Source organism: Nicotiana tomentosiformis, chromosome 7, assembly GCF_000390325.3.
Source record: "Nicotiana tomentosiformis chromosome 7, ASM39032v3, whole genome shotgun sequence".
Taxonomy (NCBI): domain Eukaryota; kingdom Viridiplantae; phylum Streptophyta; class Magnoliopsida; order Solanales; family Solanaceae; genus Nicotiana; species Nicotiana tomentosiformis.
The window spans coordinates 107,692,214-107,716,935 of record NC_090818.1 but is presented as its reverse complement, the minus strand read 5'-3'; the positions used below and the strand labels follow the sequence as shown (position 1 = coordinate 107,716,935).

Here is a 24,722-nt window from a genome sequence, read left to right as displayed (position 1 = left end):
TTTCTTCAGATTGGGTTGTACTCTTATTCTTAGTAGTTCGTGACTTGTACTACAATTCCTTGGGATAGTTTTATTAAACTCTTTTGGCTATTTTATTCGTTATCTCTGTTGGTTCTTATCATAATAGTGACTTATACTATTGGGCTTACCTAGCGGGTTGGGTTAGGTGCCATCACGACTTAGTGGGGTTTTGGGTCGTGACAAGTTGGTATAAATGCTCTAGGTTCGTAGGTACTACGAGTCATGAGAAAATGTCTACTTGAGTTTTGCAGATTGGTATGCTGATATCCATACCTATCTTCGAGAGGCTACGGGGCATTGTAGGAAAATTACCATCTTTCTTTCCTTATCATGCGACCTTTTTTTAGCTTGAAGCATGTATCTTTGATTTCTTCCTAGTCACTCGTATGTGATGTTGCACACTCGGTATCTGTTATGTACTGACGTATTGTGATGCTATGGATGGACTACGAAGGGCAATGGATACTTGATTATCGTTGTAATGTGGCCTAGGCTTGGAAGCAGATGTAGTGGTAGATCTTTTAGTGGTTCCTTTGTGGGATGCAACAAATTCTTGTATCTGGTTGATGAGTACAGACTTGGGAGGATTAATTGGTTGCCTAATTATTGTTATCATGGGAGGGTCATGGGAAGATGTTGATTTGAGGATAGCCAGTGGGATTTGAGTTTGTGTGATTTGTATGTGGCTTATATTCAGCGGAGCGCATATACTACCATTTTAGAGGGCTTGAGGAAGTTTGCACGACTGCCACAAGGATGAGTATGTACTTGGCAAAGTCTTTAGAGTGTTTTATAACTAGTGTTACATGTGTTTATGAAGTATTCAGTTGGTTAGCAGTGCGAGACCGGGACATCTATGAAAGAGGGGTGCTATGGGTTATAGACGATGTGTTCTATGGCTTCGAGCCAAGTGGGGGAGTCTGTCATTGACGATCAGATTGCATGGTCATGCATTATATTAGTTATTAGACTAGGATATGCTTGCGGATTGGCTATGATTTGAGAAAGGTTCCATCGAGGGTGATTTAGAGTAAGGTGAATGACTTTCAAGATGGTTCCAACGGGTTTAGGACTCATATGTGATATTTAAGGATTTTAAGATTTGCGTATAGTTAGGACTTGGGGCTTACATTGGATGGTGCCGAGATTTACATTATTCTATATCAATATTGATTATACATTAAGGTATTAGAAACTTGAAAGGAACATCTTTAGATTTATTAGAGGGTTCTTCAATGAGGTTATTTTCATGTTGAGGTACTCTTGCTCTTAGCAGCCAACGTGACTTGGTTGATTTAGAGGGATGTAGTTCTAATGATTTGATTATGTAACGACCTGACCGGTCATTTTGATCCCTAGCATGTCTTCCAGCGATTTGAGTCATTGAGTAGCATCACTTCATGTATTATGACTTGTGCGTGTAGTCGGATTTGAATTTCGGGATGTTCGCAGTTAATTTTGAAGGATAATTCACAATTTGGAAGCTTTAAGTTGGAGGTCAGTAGGTTGATTCAGTGATTTTTGGCAAAAGTTGGAAGTTTAGAAGGTTGAGAGGTTTGACTGAGGGTTGAATTTATTGTTATCGAGGTTGGATTTCATTTCCGAGAGTTGGAGTATGTCCGTTGGGTAAATTATGACTTGCGTGCAAACTTTTGGGTCATTCTGAGGTGCTTATGCATGTTTACCATTAGTTTTGGATTTGGAAATGTTCTTGAATTCATTGGGCGTGGATTGGAGTGTGATTCATATTTTCGATGTTGTTTGACAGGATTTGAGGCTTCGAGCAAGTTTGTATCATGTTTTAGGACTTGTTGGAATATCTGGTTGGGGTCCCAGGTGCCTCGGGTGAGTTTCAGGATAGTTTTGGACCATTTTTGCATTGTTTTGCTACTGCTGGTGCCTATGTTTTTGGTGTCTGGTGTTGTTCTTCGCAAATGCAATGGGAGGCTTGCGTTCGTGAAGAAGGAATTTTGGCTACAGTATTTTTGTGCTTCGCGTTCGCGATAAGGTCCTAGCGTTCGCGAAGGCTTGGACGGCTAAGTTACGCGTTCACAACATAGGTGTCGCATTCGCGAAGAGTAAGTTGGGCTTGGAGATTTTGGCCTTCGCGTTCGCATATGTTGGTCTTGTAGGCCTTGTATGTATATCCTTTTGGCTGGTCAGCTATAGTAGTTATGACGGCCTTGCCGGCCCAGCTTTATATTGATGTTCAGGTGGAGCTAGTTTCTATTCAATTTTATATTTTGTTTCACAAATTGTCCTGCAATGTGGCCTTGCCAGCCAAAGTATCACATTATCTATTCATAGTCTCTCAATCTCAGGTTAGTACGCTCGGTCAAGTGAGGAATCGGGTGCCGCTCTCACCTCCCCAGGTTTGGGACGCGACAATCCGATCCCTACTCCGCCACTCAAAGGACTGGCACATCGCTCATACACAATCATCTCACAGAAATACTCACATAAATCTTATGCGCCACGTAGCAAAACCTGAACCTCATTAGCCAATAACCAGGTGATCACCATAATACTAGTAAAGCATCTGCAAGTCAAAATACAATGCATCTCCCAACACTCATACCCCATATGCGATACAAGGTAGTACTAACATCCTCTAAACATCTGAAATCTCCCATGCCGTCTGGAACTCATGACCTTTCTTTTAGAAGCGGAACCACAACCTTTCCCATTAATTCTCAATCCCACACTGTGCACAACCTTTATCATGCTATCATCTTAAAACCAAGAGGATCCCGTTCTCAATTCTAAATCACGATAGGATAGGCATCCCGGCAGCTGAAAACCTTCCACTAACTCAATCCTGTAGAACAAATTCACAACACATAACAAATTTCACGCGCCTGTGGAGCACACAATCGCAAGTCGTGGCCCAACCATCGCGACTGTTTGGAACCCATTTGCACATAATCTGTCATGACTCAATTCTCATTATAGGTCATGATGGCACCCAACGTCGTTGTTAGGCAAGCCAGCGATTAACTTATCAATTTAATTATCCATTTTATTACTTTGGAAATTGTAGATTTTATTAAATAAAGAAAATTAATGAATGGAAAATTATAAATACATACAATAATGGCAAGAAATAAAATAAAGGGTGACAAAATTTAAGCGAAATTGTAAATATCTACTAGAATATCCCAAAACTCGGTGTCACAAGTGCATGAGCATCCACAAAGAATAATACAATAATACTACAACATCTGTCTAGAATGTAAAATAGATAAAAATAAACAATAAATATGATGGGCGCTCTATGCACTGTTGGTCGTAGCAGGAAATTCAGCTCACCACAAAGTCTCCTCAGTAGTTGTGCCTAAGCGCCACGATGACCAACAGTGTACCTGTCTCAGTACTTGCACATTCAGTGCAGAAGTATAGCGTGAATACGTAAATTAATGGGTACCCAGTAAGTATCTAGCCTAACCCGGGAGAAGTAGTGACGAGGGATCGATATCGACACGTACTAATAGTCCAATATGCATGATACATGAATTATAAATAAGCATAAAATATAACAGTAGTAATGACAGAAGAAATAGTGAATAATGTGATCCTCCAATACAAAATCCATGAAAATCTCTCAACTTTTATAAGCTATCTCAACAGATAAGAAGTATCGAATGCCTCCACAAAAAAGTGAGAAATATCAAACTATATCTCATATAGATAGGAGATATTGTGTAGTACCAGAGACGGGGGGGGTCTCATAAATATCCGGACACGTAGCGATATCATGCACGAGTATGCCGAGGTCATACGACCTGATCCATATAGTCGTGGACATACACTGCCGAGGTCGGTCGGCCCGATCCATAGATGCATCCCAATATATATACTACTGAGGCATTCCGCCTGATCCACATGAAGAGAAGAAACTTATCGAATTACAAGTCACATATTTGTAATACAAGTCTAGAGACATGAAAAATATTACATCTTTCCATCAACCAATCATCTCGCTAAACAACTCAAGCTATTTAGATTCGTTCGAACATGATCCTTATCAAATTTAATTTATAAGTTTCAAATAATTAAGCTAACAAATTGAATTTAAGTAGTACAATGTCTTAACTTTTATCGATCACCAGAACTGTTGGAAATGTCTGCACTTTTATCGATCGCGTCGGCAGCTGGAAAACCTATTTCTATTGATAAAGCAACACAAACAAAGTCCAGACCTAGCACAGCTAGGGTGAAGGTGATCTTAGATTTGCTCAACAAACATCCAAATCGTGTAAGATTGCAAAGCGTTGATAAAATGTCTGGAAAAATACTGGAGGTTTTTCAAGAGATCGTCTACGATAATTTACCTTTGTATTGTAATTTTTATAAGCATCAAGGCCACAATGAAAATACATGTCGATGACTTCAATAAAGAAATCATGAGGATGATGCTCGGATCGAAGAAGTTCATACCCGGCAAGAACAAATTGCTGGCGCAAAATATAAAGGAGATTTGCGCCAATTGTTGAATGAGAGGAGGGCTTTCAATGATGGTGATCGAAGTGCTGGAGATCACAAGAATCCTACAGCTGCTACACATATTGTAGAAGCACCTCAAAAGGCTCATGAATATGCAGAACAATTGATCAAGACATCACATGCAGCAGTTGTTTCTAGTACTGATTTGGTTCCTTTAGAAAGAGCTATTACTAAGAATACTCATGACGTAGGTGTAGCTAGGCAGAGTGATTTACTTCCACTGTCTTTGGATGCTACTGGTGATCGAGCTAACAAAGAAAAAATATCAGCTGCACACTTGATAAGGGAAGCTGATACAAAACTAACAGGAAATGGCTTGAATAATGCAATGTCTGTTATTGGTGCATCTAGTGTTCAAATTGTGCAGGAGGTTTACTGGAGGATAATGAATGCAAGCAGCAACATATTTTGAATTTGCAGACTGAAGGAGTGCAACAAGCTGTTAATGTCAACGAAGGTGTTATTGTTGGTGTTCCTAACGCTAGTGTTCAGGTGTATACAAGAAATAATGCAAGTCGTGCTAATGAACATCAGGGTGATGGAAAAAAAATTATAACAGCTAATGGATTTGGAACTCATGGAACTGCAGGGCAAAAGAATTCTGGACAAAATCGTGTGGCAGATGTAGGAATTTCTGCTGGAGTTCCTAAAGGCTCATCTTTTGAACCAGGGTACATTCAACAGGTGTGCGATCGACCTTCTGCTGCATTTGGTGAATCAGCTGATAAATCAACACACCTTAAAACTATTGTTGTGACTGATGAGGGGCAAGATCAGGTAGGTGTTATGGCATTTGAGTGTGAATCTACTACAGGTACTAAAGGACCAAACATAGAGGCTAATGATCCATAACTTTTAGCTGGAGTTGAGCAACCTGCTATTGGGAATTTGAAACATACTATTGCTACTTATGGTGCATTGAAAACAACTACTGATAAAGCTGTTATTGATGCCGTTGAATCAGTTTGTCAAGGACCTAAGGGTGATGGTACAATTCACAACTCAACTGAAAACGATTGGACAATGGTGTCCAGCAAAAAAGGCACTCCAAATAAGAACAAAGTGCAGTAGGTTGAGCAGATTTTGAGAAATATTTCGAATCCTTTTAATGCTCTTTCCAACGTGAATGATTATGATGAGAAGATTGCTAACACAACAACCTTAAATGATGGTTCTTTTAACCAGCAAATAGTCCCAATTTCAAGCAGTAACAAGGGAGGCAGAACCAACGATAATTTGGCTAAGGTTTTCGGAGTTTGACAAAAGGCTATAAATAGCAGCGTGGCAGAAGTGTTAAAGGGAGAGCATATACCTAGTTCCAGCACTCCTACGATTCATTTTTGTAGTCCACAAGTGGAGAAAATTATCAAATAATCACAGATAGAAATGATGTTGAATGCCAATCTTATGTTCAAGCAACCATTGGTCACCTTGAGCACATCGACGAATGACATTCCCTCTCAATCGTGCGAGTCATTTGGTGAACATGGGGGTGAATCTAGGCAACCTATACTTTCCACTAGCAATAACAAAGAAATTATACAAGTTGTGGATCATGTTGGGAAAAAAGTGCAGCAACTTCAACATGAGGCAGCCTCAAGAAACAGTACAATGCTGCATATTTCCAGCCTTCGCGTGGAAAAAATTATCAAGGACACACATCTGATGCCAAAAATTGAAAGTAGTTCGACTAGAAAACTAAAGAGCAAGATTAATTTGGATGCTCCAGATTTCATTCCTAGAAAGTCTCCTGGTGCTACATGCATTTACAATGCAGTAACCCCACCAAATGTTGGGCAAGAACATATTGGAACAAGCAAAGCAGGTGCTATCTGAATGAAAAATGCAGCAACAAAAAGGACTGGGCAGCAGTAGATTTTTGCAAACACTCCAGCTGATACTCTTGTGTCTGGTCAATATGCAACAACACCAGCAATTGCTGGACAACAGAAGTAAATTTCAAGCATGCCACAAGCATTAATATCAACTCCAAATGCTGGACAGCAGCAACAACATTTACAACCATGTTTTGCAGTAACGACTACACAAGCTGGACAACAACAATTTACAACCACTCCAGCTATTTCGGTGAATGAGGAAGTAAACGTTAGGCAACTCCCAATGAAAGTTGCCAAATAAAAACATGCAGCCACAACTACATCTCCAAGGTCCAAATGTTCAATAAAAAAGTCATGAATTTTGAAGATATTCTAAAGAGGTTTGATGAAGATGATCAAGAACTATAAATTGAAGAAGTTACAAGTTTGGGAAACAAGGGACAAGAATCAAATTCCTACTACATCTTATTTTACCATTTTATTAGTATAGTCATTTGTAATATCATCACGGAGTATGTTATAAACTCTGTGATGATCATAGAATATTTAGTGCTCTCTAGCTCTTTCATTTTACATGCTTATTAGTAGGCGAGGATATTTATGCCTCAATAGGATTAGTAAGGTAAGGTTAGGCCCAGTATGTGGTTGCTCATGTCCTATGCCTTTGGAAAGCCATCCAAATGGCTATGAGATTATATGCCCTCGTGAGACTTCGCCGGTAGATCCATGATCCTCTACATGAGGCTACCATCATAAGGCAATGTGAGGCACAACAGAGTGATTATATAGCCAAGGCATACAGGCAACACTACTGTTGCTATTGTCCCCCTTATTTATACTTTTCCTATGTGTTGTGCTTTTCTTTTCTATTATTAATAAAATAACTACTGGGCACGCCTAGTAGTATAATTTTCCAAAAAAAAACAAATCATATAAAATCATGAAGATATAATCAAAAGTGGGTTGGAAACACTTACCCTCAATAGATGGATAAAATATCCCTCCAAAATTGCTCCCAAAGTCAGCTCCAAGAGAGAAAAATGATAAGAAATGAGCAAATCCCGATTTTTGCAAACTTATATTCTACACATGACACCCTTCTTCGTGAACGTGGCATCACCCTCGTGTTAGTGAAGCACAATCGATTCCAGCCCCCAGACTCTTCTTCGCGAACCCGAGAAACGCCTCACGAAAATGATATATGAGCGATGAGATACATCGCTTGATTATGTATTGGGAATATATTTATGATTTGCTACGGCTTGTTGAGATTGATATATTATGTATATGCAAGAATAAGAGTATCAGGAATTTCGAATGTTGGAATTTGGGTCTATACTTGATATATTAATGTTGAAGGAAGAATCTTCAGTTAGGTTGTGTTGACGGGCATATGGATTGAAGTGATGTGGGATTACCCATGGGTATGTGTATGGTGAGTTTATACAGTGGTTTGATGGCTTTGGAATGACTCTTGGCACGTTCGAGTACGAATGTATGTTTAAGTGAGGAAAAATGTAACGATCCGACCGATCGTTATGAGAACTGGTATTCCGTTCAGTGGTTAGAGGTTTTGAGTAGCTTCATATGATGTCTTATAAATTGTGTGTATGGTTGGTTTTGATTTTCGAGTGGTTCGGGATTGATTTGGAAGAATGACTCTTGATTTGGAAGCTTTAAGTTTGAAAAGTTAACCAGGGATTGACTTTTGGGAAACCAGACTCAGAATCGGGGTTTGATTATTCCAATAGGTTCATATGATGATTTTGGACTTGTACGTATGTTTCAGATTTTGGTTTTGGGGGTTCCAAGAACAATTCAACACTATTTCTCGAAAGATGGAAATTTGAAGAACTTAAGAGTTTATAAATTTGACCAAAAGTTGACTTTGATGTTATTGGACTCCAATTGGTATTCCAAGACTTCGGATAGGTCTTTATAGTTGAATTGAACTTGTGCGCAAAGTTTGGAAGTAATCTAAAGTGTGCAAGTGTGATGCGGACATTCTTTTGAAGGAATGAAGATTTAATAACTTAAGAGAAATTTTATTGGGTTTGAGCCGCGATTCTTTGTTGTGTTGTTCCCGAAGGTGTTTTGAGCCTTTTGATAAGTTTGTATAATGTATTTATACTTGTTGGTATGATTGAATGGGGTCCCGAGGGGCTCGAATGTGTTTTGAACCATTGGTGGAGAGACTACTTAAGTTAAGGATTTAGAGTTTGACAATGGTAAACATCGGATCAAGACAACCTATTTTCAGTGTTTGGAGTGAACGATCAGGTTTGTAGCATGTTTTATGATTAAAATGCATATATGGTTTGTGTCCGGGAGGTTCCGAATGAGTTTTGGGGTGCTAAAACGAAGATTTTTCGATTGCTGATTTTTTCTGGTATAAACAATTCCATAAATACTGATTATGTCCCTGAAATTTTCAAACTTCCTTTAAAACTTCAAAACATCATATCTACCTCATTTTAAGGCCAAATTGGGTGATTCAAAAGGATATCTAGGGTGTAATATCTCAAGAATCATGTTGGGCTTATCAAATGTGAGTTTAAGGATCATTTATTATCTGATTTGGGCTGGGACAGTTGTTGCATTTTTAGTTATTTCGGAATTTAGCTACTTTTTCTCACAAGGTTTTGGAGCTCGTGAAGAGGCAATTTTTAGGGATTTTTCATCTACTTCATTGAGTTAAGTAAGCCTAACTCGAATTTATGATTATAACATGAATCTATCATTGCTTTTGGCTCTAATAAAGGAATCTTAAAGAAGGAAAAAGGGTTCTGGCTTAAAGGATATGAAAGTGCATATTGGGGGGGGGGGGGTGGAAAAAACTTTTCTAAAGTGAACAAGTGGGTTATTGAACATCGATACAGAGTAGAATTTGGATAAAACTTATATGGCTGAACTCGTACTCGAATAGGTTGTCAGAATTTGTGAGTTTTTCCGACCGGGGTGCGAGCCTGAGTTGATTTTTTGGTTGACTTTGAATATTTGATAAGAGATTTGACCATTATAGTTTGAGTTTGATTCAAGTGATATTATTTGATGTATTGAATATTTTTGGCTAGATTCGAGCCATTCGGAGGTTGATTCGCGTGGCGAGGCATTTTTAGAGTAATGATTTGGCTTGTTTGAGGTAAGTGACTTGCCCAGTTTTGTTGAGAGACTTTTTCCTAATAAAATGATATTGTTTGTGACATGCGGGGGTGATGCATATACGAGGTGATAGGTATATATGTATGTGCCAGGGTTTTCATGCTCGAGATAGGGAATTATATACTTCTTTGTACCTTGATGAACTTTGTGATTTTCTTGCCTTAGGCTTTACTTGATTTATATAATAATATAAGTATGAATTTTAATGCCAGAGACCATGCTTCAGCCTATTACAATTTGACTAAATATGATGGACTCTTTGTGAAACTATTGATTTGCAAAATTTGGTCGTAACTATACCTAAATCACGAATACATTTCTATGTCCATTATTCTCGTGATACATGGGGTTCCATACTTATGCTGAAGATCATGTTATAGCGTTTTGGAGATACTTGAACAATGGGTTTCTTGAAGTTTATTGAATTGTTTATTGGTGCAAGAGTTGTGATTGTCGTTCATGTGGTGTACTTAGCTTAACCAATCTTCTTGATGTTATCCATACTTCCTACCTTGCTTGTTGTTGATATATATAGGCTTGGTGAGAAAGAGTGTAAAGCACAACGGGTGATGCCGTACATTGTATTTACATTATCATGTGAGGATGAGAGTAAAAGCGCAAAGGGTGATGTCGTTCCATTGTTCTACATTATTATGAGAAGCTAAAAGTAAAAGCATGAAGGATGATGTCGTGCCATTATTTTATATTATCATGTGAGGACGAAATTAAAAGCACAAAAGGTGATGTCGTACAAGTGTTATTCTTCATGGCACGAAGGGTGTTTACGTGCAGGCGTGGATGAGAGACATGTATTATATTGTGTTATCTTTCCTTGCATATATGTTTATGCCTTTATCATGAGTTGTTATTGTTGTACCTATATTTTCTATGTTGCTTGTGGTTGTCACGTCTTTGCCTTCTACCTTATTTATTATTGCTGTATACATGCCTTCTATTTGTTAATTGTTGTTACATTCATGCTTACCTTTTTGTTTGTTGTATATACATCTATGCCTTTGATTGTTTGTTGTGGTTCCACATAAACCTTCTACCTCGCTAACTGTTGAAATCTATGTTTTTATACCTTACTTGCTATAACTATTTATGTGCCTTTTACCTCATCTGTTACCGTTTTCCATATGCTTCTGACTTGCTTATTGCTCCTATCTGTTTACCGTCTTGTAACGACCCGGTCAGTCATTTTGAGTATTACAACCTCATTCCCCCATTTACTACTCAAATTATGATTTACAGTTGTTATTTGACTTGCTGGGGTAATTGGTTTGAGTCCGGTGAGGTTTTTAAACACTTAGTTCCAAGGTTTAGAACTTAAGTTAAAAAGGGTGACCGGATGAAAATTAAGGTTTTATGGGTTGAACAATGCATCTATGAGTAAAGGACAGGTTTTGCCTGAAAAAGGTCATTTCTGCGGCCCACTATGCGGTCGCAGAATCACTCTGCAGACAGCATAATGGCCTTAGAGTGAATCAAGAGTGGGGCAAGTGCGGAGGAAAGTCTGCGGCACATTATGCGACCGCAGATAAGTTCTTCGGTGCATTATGTGACCGCAGAATAGGTCTGCGGACCGCATAACGACCACAGACTAAGGCAGCACTGCCCAGTTCTAGAGGCCATTTTTGCGACCCATTATGCGGGCCACAGGAGCATTATGCGGTCGCCTATGAGGCCACAGAGTGTGTTTCGGGGCTTTATTTTTATGGTTTTATAAACCAGACCCCATTCTTATAAAATACTATTGGGGGTTATTTTGAAGGGTTTCATCAGATATTTTATAGAGAGGTGAGTGCATCTTAGAGAGAGAAAGTGAAGACCTAGTCATCTATCCATCAATTCTTGTTCAAGGTTTGAAGATTTCACAAGGATCTTGCTAGGGCTTCCAAGAGGTAAGAATTTCTAACACTAGTCTTCAATTTCGAGTTTGGGTAAAAATAGGTGATTGGGAGTATGATTCTTGGGTGTGAGACTATTATTTATACATACACATACCAATAAGGTTTGTGGAAAGATTGTTGAGTTCAAATGGGTAAAGATTGGGTTGAAAATGATAGAAATCTTCAAAGACTTTAATTGAAGATTTGAGGGTCGAGTTGATGTCGGAATTGTGTGAAATTTGTATGGTTGGACTCGTGGTTGGATGGGCATTCATATTTTGTAACTTTTGTTAGGTTCCAATACGTGGGCCCAAGGGAAATGTTTTAGTTAAATTTCGGATGTTATTGGAAAAATTAATATTTTCTTATGGAATTAATTACAATAATTGGTATTGACTGAATCAAAATAATTATGGCTAGATACGAGGCTTTCCGAGACCAATTCTCGTGGCAAGGGCATAGCAGAATAAAGAATTACACGGTTTGAGGTAAGTAACAGTTCTAAATTTGGTCCTGAGGGTATGAAACCCTATATTATGTGTTATATGAATGGTTTTGAGGTGACGGGCGTGTGGGCATGCACCTTAGGAATTGTGACTTGGTCAATTCCATAGATCTGTGTAGTTGAATAAATTGTTGTTACCATACATTTTTTCACGTATTAGGGAAATTGAACTATAAATCATGTTTAAACGATGTGTTGACACTGTTGGGACCCACAGAGGTCGTGTACATGTCTACTTATCTGTTAAATTACTATTTTTTACTCAGTCACGATTTTACTTGCATATTACATCTCAGTCTCTCTTGTTCATTATTGATGCATCATATCACTGTTGTTGGGCTACTTTCATGATTCTGAGAGCCCGAGAGACTGGAGAGGTTGATGACTGAGTGAGGCAGAGGGCCTAATTGTGAGGATATTTATGGGATATGGTTGCACGTCGCAACATGTTTTATTGATTTATACCATGATTGGCTTGTTATAGGGCTTGGGATGAAGGAGCCCCTCCGAAGTCTGTACACCCCCAGTGAGCGCAACTACCTACTGAGTGCGAGTGCCGAGTGCTGAGCGCTGAGTGATTGAGAGGAATGACTGACTGTGAGGAAAGAGTGATTGTTAGGTTGGAGTGAATGGGGAGACTGAGTGGCTGTTACTTTGAGAGGATGCATTGATTTCATTATTGTTGAACTTTAGCTGTCATATATCACTGTTTTGGAAATTTTTGAAAGACATTATCTCCTGTTTCAGTCGAATTTGATATGAAATTAATGTTTGAGTTTTAGATGGTGAACTTGAAAGCATGCCTACCTTCTTATGTTGGAAATTACTGTAATTGGACTTAGTTGTGAAGCCCGTTACTATCTTCAGCTCTTTATTTAGTATTGTTACTTGCTGAGTTGGTTGTACTCATACTACACCTTGCACCTCGTTTGCAGATCCAGGTACCTCCGGACACGTCAATAGCTATTTTTTCGGAGCTTTATCTGTTGGAGACTATCGAGGTAGCTGCTCGATATCCGCACACCTTGACTCTCTTTCCTTTCAGTTTTTGTATTGTTCTATATTCCCAGGCAGTGTTTTTATCAGTTAGACTTTGTTATCATTTAGATGCTCATATACTCAATGACACCAGGTTTTGGGAGTGTATTTATGTCCAGTATTTGTAGGATTTTCTCTTAAACTTAATTATTATGTTTTCCGTATTTAAAAGAAATTGTGGGTTATTGATGTTGTCGACTTACCTAGTATTGATATAAGCGCCTTCACGACGGGTGAGATTTTAGGTCGTGACAAGTTGGTATCAGAGCCTAGGTTACATAGGTGTCACGAGTCATGAGCAGGTTTAGTAGAGTCTTGCGGATCGGTAAGGAGACGTCTGTACTAATCTTCGAGAGGTTGCCGAACCCTTAGGATAGTTTCACTTTCCTATATTCTATCGTACGAATTTGTTGATTCCGGAAAAGTAAAATTTTGTTATTCTATTCTCTCACAGATGGTGAGAACACGTACTACCAAATCGGACGGTCAGCCACCAGTTAGGGCCACAAGAGGTTGGGGCCCTGGTAGAGGTCGGGGCCGAGGTAGAGGTCGAGGTGTAGCTCGTACAGCAGTTGGAGCAGCACCTGTAGCACCACCCGTTGCTCCAGTTCAGGAGCAGATTCCAGATATAGTTGAGCCGGCGGGACCAACTCAGGCACCAGTTGTGCCTATTCTAATTCCAGGTCTTCAGGAGGCTCTAGTACATATATTGACTGTTGGCACTGGCCTTGCTCAGGTGGTTTCAGCTCAGGATGCACCAGCCACTTCTGAGGCCGGGGGAGGTACTCATACCTCTGTTACCTGTACTCCAGAGCAGGTAGTGCAAGGACTTCAGAGACCGGGGGCACTACCAGCCCAGCCGAATGCAGCTGCTCAGGTCCCTGTAGTCTCCGTTATGGCAGATGATGAGAATAGAAGATTTGGGAGGCTTCGACGTCCATCATTTAGTGGTGCTGAGTCAGAGGATGCTCAGAGTTTTCTGGATAAGTGCCAGCGGATGCTTCGGACAACGGGTATTCTGTAGACCAGTGTGGTCTCGTTCACCACTTTTCAGTTTTCTGGGACTGCCTTCAGATGGTGGGAGGCTTATGTGAGGCGTAGGACGATCGGTGCAGCACCACTTACATGGTAGGAATTCTCCGATCACTTTTTTGAGAATTGTATGCCGCAGTCTCGCAGAGAAGAGCTGCACGGACAATTTGAGCAGTTACGTCAGGATGGCATGTATATGTAGTAGTACGAGATGAGATTTTCTGAGTTGGCTTGTCACGCAGTTGTCTGAAACTCATCTGATTCCTCAGGGCTCTATACTAAACATCCACACAAGTCTAAAAAAATCATACAAATTCGATCACACAATCAAAATGCCAAAATTACATCTAGAACCAAGAATCAAATGCCAAAACACATGAATTTCACTTGAACACTCAAAGACTTCTAGAATCACAATCAATTGTTTGAATCCTACTGAATCAATTCTGATTCGCACCAAAATTATCAGACAAACAATACGGACCTATTCCATGACCAAAAACTAAATTTCGAGTTCATTAGCTAAAAATTCAACCTACAGTTAAACATAGCAAATCTATCAAGCCTCAAATTGCCAACTTTCGGCAAAACAACATAGCGAGTTCCGTATTTCATTCCGATCATACGGCCATGTCCAAAATCACAATATGAACATATTGGAGAGTCATCATAACACCGTTCCGTGGTCGGTTTCATACAAGTCAACTATTATTTAACATTTCTAATGTAGGTTTCCAAGCCAAGAACCAAAGGGTCAAAACCAACCCGAAACCTTCTCGGATCAAAACAAACCATCCTCGCAAGTCCCAAAACCTCAAATGAACATGCAGAAAGCATCAAAAGGGGAAACATGGCTCTAATACCCACAACGACAAGTCAAGCGGTTATATTCTCACACTCTTAAATAAACGTTCATCATTGAAAGAGTAATGAAACATACCTAAGGTGACAAAAAGATGAGGATAACGACTCCGCATGTCGTAATAGATCTCCCAAGTCGCCTCCTCAACCGCTCGACCTCCCCATTGAACTTTCATTGAAGCAATGTTCTTTGACCTCAATTTCCGAACCTGCCTATCTAAGATAGCCACAGGCTCCTCATCATAAGTCAAATACTTATCCAATTGGACTGAGCTGAAATCTTATACATGTAATGGATCACCAATATCTTCCGGAGTATGGAAACATGAAACACCTGGTGAACTTTCGATAACTTGGGTGGCAATGCAAGTCTATAGGCCACCTGACCCACTGTCTCAAGGATCTCAAAATGGCCAATATACCTATGGCTCAACTTGACCTTCTTCCCAAACCTCATCACACCCTTCATGGGTGAAACCCTAAGCAAGACTCTCTCACCCACCCTAAAAACAACATTGCAAACCTTCCAATTAGCATAACTCTTATGTCTGGACTATGTTGTACGAAGATGATCCTGCATCAACTTTACCTTCTCCAAGACATCACTAAAAAAATCGGTGCCCAACAACCTACCATCCCCCAGTTCAAACCATCCAATTAGAGAATGACATTGCCGCCCATACAAGGCCTCATAAGGAGCCATTTGGATGCTCGACTGATAGATGTTATTATAGGCGAACTCTGCAAGTGGTAGAAACGGATCCAATGCACCCCTAAAATTAATAACACAAGCATGTATCATGTCCTCAAAGATATGAATAGTGTGCTCGGATGGCCCGCCTGTTTGGGGATGAAATGCCATACTCAACTCGACCTGTGTGCCTAACTCAAGTTGTACGACTCTAAAAAAATGCAATGTGAACTATGTGCCTCGATTGGAGATAATAGAAACCGGCACGCCAAGAAGCCGAACAATCTCATGAATATAAATTCGAGCCAACTACTCCGAAGAGTATGTAGTCATGATTGGAATGAAATGAGCAAACTTGTCAAACTATCCACAATAACCTATAATGCTTCAAATATCCTCAAGGTCCGTGGAAGTTCAACTATAAAATCCATGGTGAGACACTCCCACTTCCATTTTGTAATATCAAGCCTATGAAGCAAACCTCCAGGTCTTTAATGCTCGTACTTCACCTACTAATAGTTCAAACACTAAGCTACATACTTGACAATGCCTTTTCTGCATTCATCTCCACCAATAATGCTGCCTTATATCTTGATACATCTTCACGACATCTGGGTGAGTGAAATACCATGAGCTATGGACCTCCTCAATAATTATCTCACGCAACCCATCCACATTGGGCGTACAAATCTAGCCCTGCATCCTCAATACACCTTCATCACCAATAGTCACATCTTTGGTATCACCGTGCTTTACTGTGTTCTTCAGGATAAGAAAGTGGGGGTCATCATACTAACGCACCTTGATGAACTCAAACAAGGAAGACCGCGAACCACAAAAGCAACAACAGGACTAGGCTTTAAATTATCCAATCTCACAAATCTGTTAGCCAAAGCCTGAAGATCCAATGCTAAAGGTCTTTCCCCAACTGGATAAAAGCAAGACTACCCATACTCTCGACCTTTCTACTCAAGGCATCGGCAACCATATTGGCCTTCCCGAGATGGTAAATGATAGTCATATCATAGTCCTTGAGCAACTCTAACCACCTCCGCTACATCAATTTTAGATGTTGTAGACTCTTGTGGTTTGTGAATACCTCACAAGATAAGCCGTGAGATATTGCCTCCAAATATTTAATGTGTGAACAATAGCTGCCAACTCCAAATCATGAACAAAGTAGTTCTTCTCATGGGTATTCAACTGGCACGAAGCATAAGCAATCACTCTACTCTTCTGCATCAATACACATCCAATGCCAATCTGCAAAGCATCACAATAATATGTATATGAACCCGATGCTAAAGACTAAACCAGTATTAGGGTTGTGGTCAAGGCAGTCTTGAGCTTATGAAAGCATTCCTCACACTCATACGACCACCTGAATGGAGCACTTTTATGAGTCAATCTGGTCATAGGAGTTGTAATGGATGAAAACCCCTACACAAAACAGCAATAATATCCAGCTAAGCCAAGAAAACTCCGAATCTCAGTAGCATAGGACGGGCTAGGCCAACTCTGAACTACCTCCACCTTCTTCGGAACCACCTTGATCACCTCACTAGAGACAACATGACCCAAAACTGCCACTGAATCAAGCCAAAACTCATACTTGGAGAATTTAGCATAGAGCTTCTTCTCCCTCAAGGTCTAGAGAATGATCTTCAAGTGCTGCTCATGGTCTTTCTGATTGTGGGAATACACCAGAATGTTATCAATGAATACGATGATGAAGGAATCAATATATGGCTAGAATATAATGTTCTTCAAGTGCATAAAGGTTGTTGGGGCATTGGTCAACCCAAATGATATAATCAAAAACTCATAGTGACCATAGCGAGCCCTGAAAGTAGTCTTCGGGATGTGCGAATCCGTATGTTCAGCTGATGATACCCTGACCTCAAATCAATCTTAGAGAACACTCTAGCACCTTGCAACTGGTCGAACAAATCATCAATACACGGTAAGGGGTACTTGTTTTTCATTGTAACCTTGTTTAACTGCCTGTAATCAATACACATCCTCATAGAACCATCATTTTTCCTTACAAACAAGATTGGATAATCCTAAGGCGATACACTGGGTCTGATGAAACCCTTATCAAGCAACTCTTGAAGTTTTTCTTTTAACTTTGAAACTCTGCTGGTGCCATATGATATGGTGAAATAGAAATGGGCCGAGTGCCCGGCACCATGTCAATACCGAAATCAATATCCCCATTGGGTGGCATGCTTAGTAGGTCTGTTGGAAACATATCTGGAAAATCTCTCACTACAAGAACTGACTCAACGGTAGAAGTATCAGTACTAACATTGCTCATGAAGTCTAGATAGGCCTCGCATCCCTTCTCAACCATTTGGCGTGCCTTTAGAAAAGACACAACCTTGCTAGGAACATAATCCAACACACTCCTCCACTTCAACCGTCGTAACCCTGGCATAACCAATGTCACAATCTTGGCGTGACAATCTAGAATAGCGTGATACGGCGAAAACCAAAAGTCTACCATACAAATCAATAGAATATCAACTCTAGTATCATAACCCTCAATAATGACCAAACATGACCAGTACACACAGTCTACAATAATAGATTCCCCAACAAGTGTAAACATAAAAACAGGAGCACTCAAAGAATCACGAGGTAAATCCAAATAGGAAGTAAAGTAATATGACACATATGGATACGTGGAATCCGGATAAAATAAAATCGATGCATCCCTATGACAAATCGAAATAATATATGTGATGACAACATATGATGCGATAGCCTTCATCCTACTGGGAAAAGCATTGAAACGAGCGTGGCCTCCACCTCTAGGGTGACCTCTACCTGCCCGATCTCCACGGTTGTATTTACTCTCTGTATCACTTTGCCTAAATGTATTATTTACACTCACAATTCTAGTTACATAGTGCATCTGAGTGTTAATTTCTAAATCTTTGCTAATTGCGTAATGAAATTGTTAAGAATAAATGTTTTAAGACAGACGGTTAAATAGAAGTTTCTCCATCACGGCCTAGGGTGAAAAATTGGGTCGTGACACCTACTAATTAAGAAACTTGTACAACATGATAAATACAATAGAAAAATAATAGAAAGCGAGGAAACAACTAGCAACAAAAGAAACACATAAACCTAGAGTTAATACAAGAAATAGGCAAATAAGAAGAAAACACAAGATAGCCACAACAAGTTGCAATCAACACCAACAGAAGAAATCACCGAAGTAAAAGGACTGAAACCACGTAAGGCCACAAGTCTACTCAAACACAAATTACAATAGAAATCACAATCTAAGGTACCATGGCTCAATTTTCACTTTTATCAATTCCTAATCCTAATATCCTTATATCTCCACATGAGTCTTATATGAAAAGTATAATTTTGAAAATAGTTATCCCAAAATGGCCTCACGCATCAATATCACAACACAATCATCTAGCACCACACGTGCCCATATATCACAATGTTAACAAAATCAACAACAACAATACCATTTCAACACATTGCCCACGGCTCAATCTTAATGTGTACAAACACCCCAAACAACAACAATAAGCACTTTTGGAAACAACTCAACAAGAAAGGATACTCCAAGTATCCACAATTTCAACCCCAAATGTATCATTAGCTTTCAATAGCTACAACTTCAATAATCTCAACAATGTTCCAAGTTTTCCTTAAATGATAACTTCAATTTCAAATGTATAGCATAACTTCACAATAAGAGTGGTAGCATAAATAACGAAATACTTACAAAAGAATAGAACGAGGTAAAAGGGTTTTTGCATGAATGAAGATTTCGACAATATACATAAGGAACCAACACAATGATGAAAGTTTTAGCATGAATCAAGACTTCTACAATATATAGGGAACCAACATTTTGATAGAAGATTTATCATAAATGAAGACTTCTACAATGTATAAGGAACCAACACTTTGATAGTAGATTTAGCATAAATGAAGACTTCTATAATGTATAGGGAACCAACACTATGATGAAGATTTAGCATATGGTAGACTAATACTAGATACATGGAGAGTAGTCATAAGGAGTAGAGAATGGATCATGAAATAACAACTAGAAAGATAAATGAACACAACAACAAAAAAAGTAACACATAGAAAAAAATTCAATTAAGGATAAGTAGAGTTAACATAACAATGAAAGGAATAACATGTGTTAGTAACTACAATTAAGGGCAAACTCAACAATGAACAATAATACATGAAACATAAAAATGTGAGAAATGGGGAAAGATCCTAACTTCCAGCCCTTTTTTTCAAGCGCGGATCTCGCAATTGTGAAACAACATTCGCAACTGTGAAGGATGGCTCGCAACTACGGTGCCTGGCAAGCCTATGAGGAGGTTGCATTTACGACTAAGGGTTCGCTTTTGCGAAGCCCGCCTCCCTCACAAATGCGACTTGGCAATCGCAAATGCATAGTCTAGCCAATCAAGACCCTGTTCGCAACTGCAAACAAGTGCGATACCTGCAACCCTCTAATTACTTTGCAATTGCGAATGTTGGTGTTGCAAATACGACATCTGGGACACCATCACACCAGTAACCAGCAATTGACCTCAAACCATTTTGCAACATGTCTGAAACTCATTCGAGTCCCCAGGGCTCTATACTAAACATCCACACAAGTCTAAAAATACCATATAAGCTTGCTCGCACAATCAAAATGCCAAAATTACATCTAGAACCAAGAATCAAACGCCAAAACACATGAATTTTACTTGAACCCTCAAAGACTTCTAGAATCACAATCAATTGTCTCAATCCTACCAAATCAACTCCGATTCGCACCAAAATTTTCAGACAAACAATACGGACCTATTCTATGTCCAAAAACTAAATTTCGAGCTCGTTAGCTAAAAAGTCAACCTACGGTTAAACATAGAAAATTTATCAAGCCTCAAATTCCCAACTTTCGACAAACCAACATAGGAACTTCCGAGTTCCACTCTGAGCATACGACCATGTCCAAAATCACAATATGAACCTATTAGAGAGTCCTCATAACACCGTTCCGGGGTCGGTTTCATACAAATCAACTATTATTTAACATTTCTAACGTAGGCTTCCAAACCAAGAACCAAAGGGTCAAAACCAACCCAAAACCTTCTCGGATCGAAACAAACCATCCTGGCAAGTCAAAAAAACTCAAATGAACATGTAGAAAGCATTAAAAGGGGAAACATGGCAATAATATACAAAACGACAAGTCAAGCGGTTATATTCTCCCACTTTTAAACAAACGTTCAACATTGAAAGAGTAATGAAACATACCTAAAGTGACAAAAAGATGAGGATAACGACTTTGCATGTCATGTTCCCAGGTCGCCTCCTCAACCGCTCGACCTCCCCATTGAACTTTCATTGAAGCAATGTTCTTTAACCTCAACTTCCAAACCTGCCTATCTAAGATAGCCACAAGATCCTCATCGTAAGTCAAATCCTTGTCCAATTGGACTAAGCTGAAATCTAATACATGCGATGGATCACCAATATACTTCCGGAGCATGGAAACATGAAACACCTGGTGAACTTTCGATAATTTGGGTGGCATTGCAAGTCTGTAGCTACCTTACCCACTCTCTCAAGGATCTCAAAAGGGCCAATATACCTATGGCTCAACTTGACCTTTTTCCCGAACCTCATCACACCCTTCATGGGTGAAACCCTAAGCAAGACTCTCTTACCCACCCTAAAAACAACATTGCAAACCTTCCAATTAGCATAACTCTTATGTCTGGACTATGTTGTATGAAGCTGATCCTGAATCAACTTTACATTCTCCAAGACATCACTAACCAAATCAATGCCCAACAACCTAGCATTCCCCAGTTCAAACCATCCAATTAGTGAATGACATTATCTCACATACAAGGCCTAATAAGGAGCCATTTGGATGCTCGACTGAAAGATGTTATTGTAGGCGAACTCTGCGAGTGGTAGAAACTAATCCAATGCACCCCCAAAATTAATAACAGAGGCACATATCATGTCCTCAAAGATATGAATAGTCTTCTCGGACTGCCCTCATGTCTCGGGATAAAATGTCATGCTCAAATCGACATGTGTGCCTAACTCATGTTGTACGACTCTCCAAAAATATAATGTGAACTGCGTGCCTCGATTAGAGATAATATACACCGGAACGCCAAGAAGCCGAACAATCTCACGAATATAAATTCGAGCCAACTGCTCCAAAGAGTAGGCAGTCATGATTGGAATGAAATGAGCAAACTTGGTAAGGCTGTCCATAATAACCCATACTGCATAAAATCTCCTCAAGGTCCGTGGAAGTTCAACTAAAAAATTCATGGTGATACGCTCCCATTTCCACTATGTAATATCAAGCCTCTAAAGCAAACCTCCAGGTCTTTGATGCTCGTACTTCACCTACTAATAGTTCAAACTCCGAGCAACATACTTGACAATGCCTTTTCTTCATTCATCTCTACCAATAATGCTACCTCATATCCTGATACATCTTCACGACACCTGGGTGAATGGAATACCGTGAACTATGGACCTCTTCAAGAAACATCTCACGCAACCCATGCGCATTAGGCGCACAAATCCATCCCTGCACCCTCAATACACCTTCATCGCCAATAGTCACATCTTTTGTATCACCGTGCTTCACTGTGTTCTTCAGGACAAGAAAGTGGGGGTCATCATACTGACGCACCTTGATGCACTCAAACAAGGAAGACCGCGAACCACACGAGCAAGAACACGACTAGGCTCTAAATTATCCAATATCATAAATCTATTGGCCAAAGCCTGAAGATCCAATGCTAAAGGTCTCTCCCCCAGCTGGATAAAAGCAAGACTACCCATACTCTCAGAATTTCTACTCAATGCATCGGCAACCACATTGGCCTTCCCGGGATGGTAAATGATAGTCATATCATAGTCCTTGAGCAACTCTAACCATCTCTGATACATCAAGTTTAGTTCAGTTTTCTTAAACAAGTGTTGTAGACTCTTGTGGCCTGTGAATACCTCACAAGATACACCGTGAGATAGTGTCTCCAAATCTTTAACGTGTGAACAATAGCTTCCAATTCCAAATCATGAACAAGGTAGTTCTTCTCATGGGTATTTAACTGACACGAAGCATAAGCAATCACTATACCCTTCTGCATCAATACACACCAAATGCCAATCTGCAAAGCATCACAATAATCTCTATATGAACCCAATGCTAAAGACTAAACCAGTACTGGGGATATGGTCAAGGTAGTCTTGAGCTTATGAAATCTTTCCTCACACTCATCCGACCACCTGAATGGAGCACCTTTCTGAGTCAATCTGGTCATAGGAGCTGTAATGGATGAAAACCCCTCCATAAACCAGCAATAATATCTGGCTAGGCCAAGAAAACTCCCAATCTCAGTAGCATAAGACGGTCTGGGTCAACTCTGAACTACCTTCACCTTCTTCGGAACCACCTTGATCCCCTCACTAGAGACCACATGACCCAAAGCTTCCACCGAATCAAGCCAAAACTCACACTTGGAGAATTTAGCATAGAGCTTCTTCTCCCTCAAGGTCTAGAGCACGATCCTCAAGTGCTGCTCATGATCTTTCTGATTGCGAGAATACCCCAGAATGTTATCAATGAACAGGATGATGAAGGAATCAATATATGGCTGGAATACACTGTTCATCAAGTGAATAAAGGCTGCTGGGGCATTGGTCAACCCAAATGACATAACCAAAAACTCATAGTGACCATAGCAAGCCCTGAAAGCAGTCTTCGGGATGTCTGAATCCCGTATATTCAGCTGATGATACCCTGACCTCAAATCAATATTAGAAAACACTCTAGCACCTTGCAACTGGTCAACAAATCATCATTAAGCAGTAATGGGTACTTTTTATTCTCTGTAACCTTGTTCAACTGCCTATAATCAATACACATCCTCACAGAACCATCATTTTTCTTTACAAACAAGATTGGATCACCCCAAGGCAATACATTGGGTCTGATGAAACCCTTATCAAGTAACTCTTGAAGTTTTTCTGGTGGTGCTTGTGGAACATCAACTGGAGCTGCAACCATTGCCTATGAACCCTACGGACCCTTTGAGATCCGTGGAACCTTTGGAGCCTGTGAAGGTTGTGGAGGTGCATCCCTCCTAAGTGATGTGCATCGCTGAAGAAACCACGTGCAGGTGGTGCACTAGAAAGTGGATGTGCATAATGGGTGACATGAAATCTCGGAATAGCAAGAGCACTGCGTGTAGTTAGAAGTGCTGAATGAACTGGGCGGCTCACTTACCCTCTGCCATGATGGGCTGAAGCTACAGCATGGGAACTACTAAATCCTCTAGTACCTCGAGGCCTCTTAGATTCCTTGTCCCCTCTCTCTTGGCCCGACATACGCTCTAACTTGCGAGCTATCTCCATAACCTGCCGAAATGGAGTATCTATCTCCAACTCCAAAGCTATGCTGAATCTAATACCATAATTGAGACCCTAGATAAAAGTACGGACTCGATATCTAACTATGGCAAACAAAGTAGGTACATGCCTGGACAACTTGCTGAATCTGATGGCATACTCTGACACTGACATGGTAACGTGACGCAGTTGCTCAAACTCTATGCGCCAAGAATCTCGGAGGGTTTGTGAAACGAACTCCCTCAAGAACATATCTGAAATTGAGTCCAAGTGAGTGGTGTGGCATCAGCTGGCCAAACCTCCTCGTATGCCTATCACCACCTATATGCTTATCCTGATAGCTGAAATATAGTAAAGGCAACTCCGCTCACCTCCATTGTGCCCATGGGAAGGAGAATACAATGGCACTTATCCATAAATACATGTGCATACTCGATAATTGTACCACTATAGGATCACACTTCTTGAACCTCTCCAATTTCCTATGCTCCTCCTCGGAAGCCTCTACCCTGACCTCAGGCTGAACCGGTATCACAGGTTGTGCTGGCATAACCTCTGGAATATGATCAATAGGGACCCGCTTCTCTAGGGCATGGGTCGCATGAGTCTGAACTCATCCCCCAGCATGAGAAGTAGCTGGATCAACTAGATCAATCCCGCCTGACTTTAAGTGCTGAAAATACTCAGGAAATGGGCTATGGTCTCCTGAAGTGCCAAAAAAGTAGCAGCATGAGTCTCCTATG

At 40.1% G+C, this 24,722-nt stretch overlaps 1 protein-coding gene across 1 annotated transcript; it reads right to left on the bottom strand.

Moving 5' to 3' along the window:
• Nucleotides 1-14,080: 14,080 nt before the first annotated feature.
• Nucleotides 14,081-23,638, bottom strand: LOC138896163 (uncharacterized). Its single transcript, XM_070180948.1, has 13 exons — nucleotides 23,504-23,638; nucleotides 23,179-23,414; nucleotides 22,858-22,938; nucleotides 22,626-22,761; nucleotides 22,259-22,509; nucleotides 21,998-22,068; nucleotides 20,851-21,045; nucleotides 17,746-18,045; nucleotides 17,071-17,132; nucleotides 16,925-16,983; nucleotides 16,345-16,425; nucleotides 15,442-15,625; nucleotides 14,081-14,269 (listed from the first exon to the last, which is right to left on the bottom strand). Exons 1-13 carry the CDS (start codon nucleotides 23,636-23,638, stop codon nucleotides 14,081-14,083), a joined length of 1,980 nt encoding a protein of 659 aa, XP_070037049.1.
• Between the last annotated feature and the right edge of the window lie 1,084 nt (nucleotides 23,639-24,722).

Bases quoted from the DNA above. Each gene is read 5' to 3' on its own strand.
- LOC138896163 (XM_070180948.1), bottom strand. From the start codon at position 23,638: ATGGTTGCAGCTCCAGTTGATGTTCCACAAGCACCACCAGAAAAACTT. The intron at 22,939-23,178 runs GTATTCTCGCAA...TGGCCTAGCCAG, and splicing joins TTCATTGATAACATTCTGGG to ATATTATTGCTGGTTTATGG. The intron at 22,762-22,857 runs GTGGTCGGATGA...GGGTTCATATAG, and splicing joins CAGAAAGGTGCTCCATTCAG to AGATTATTGTGATGCTTTGC.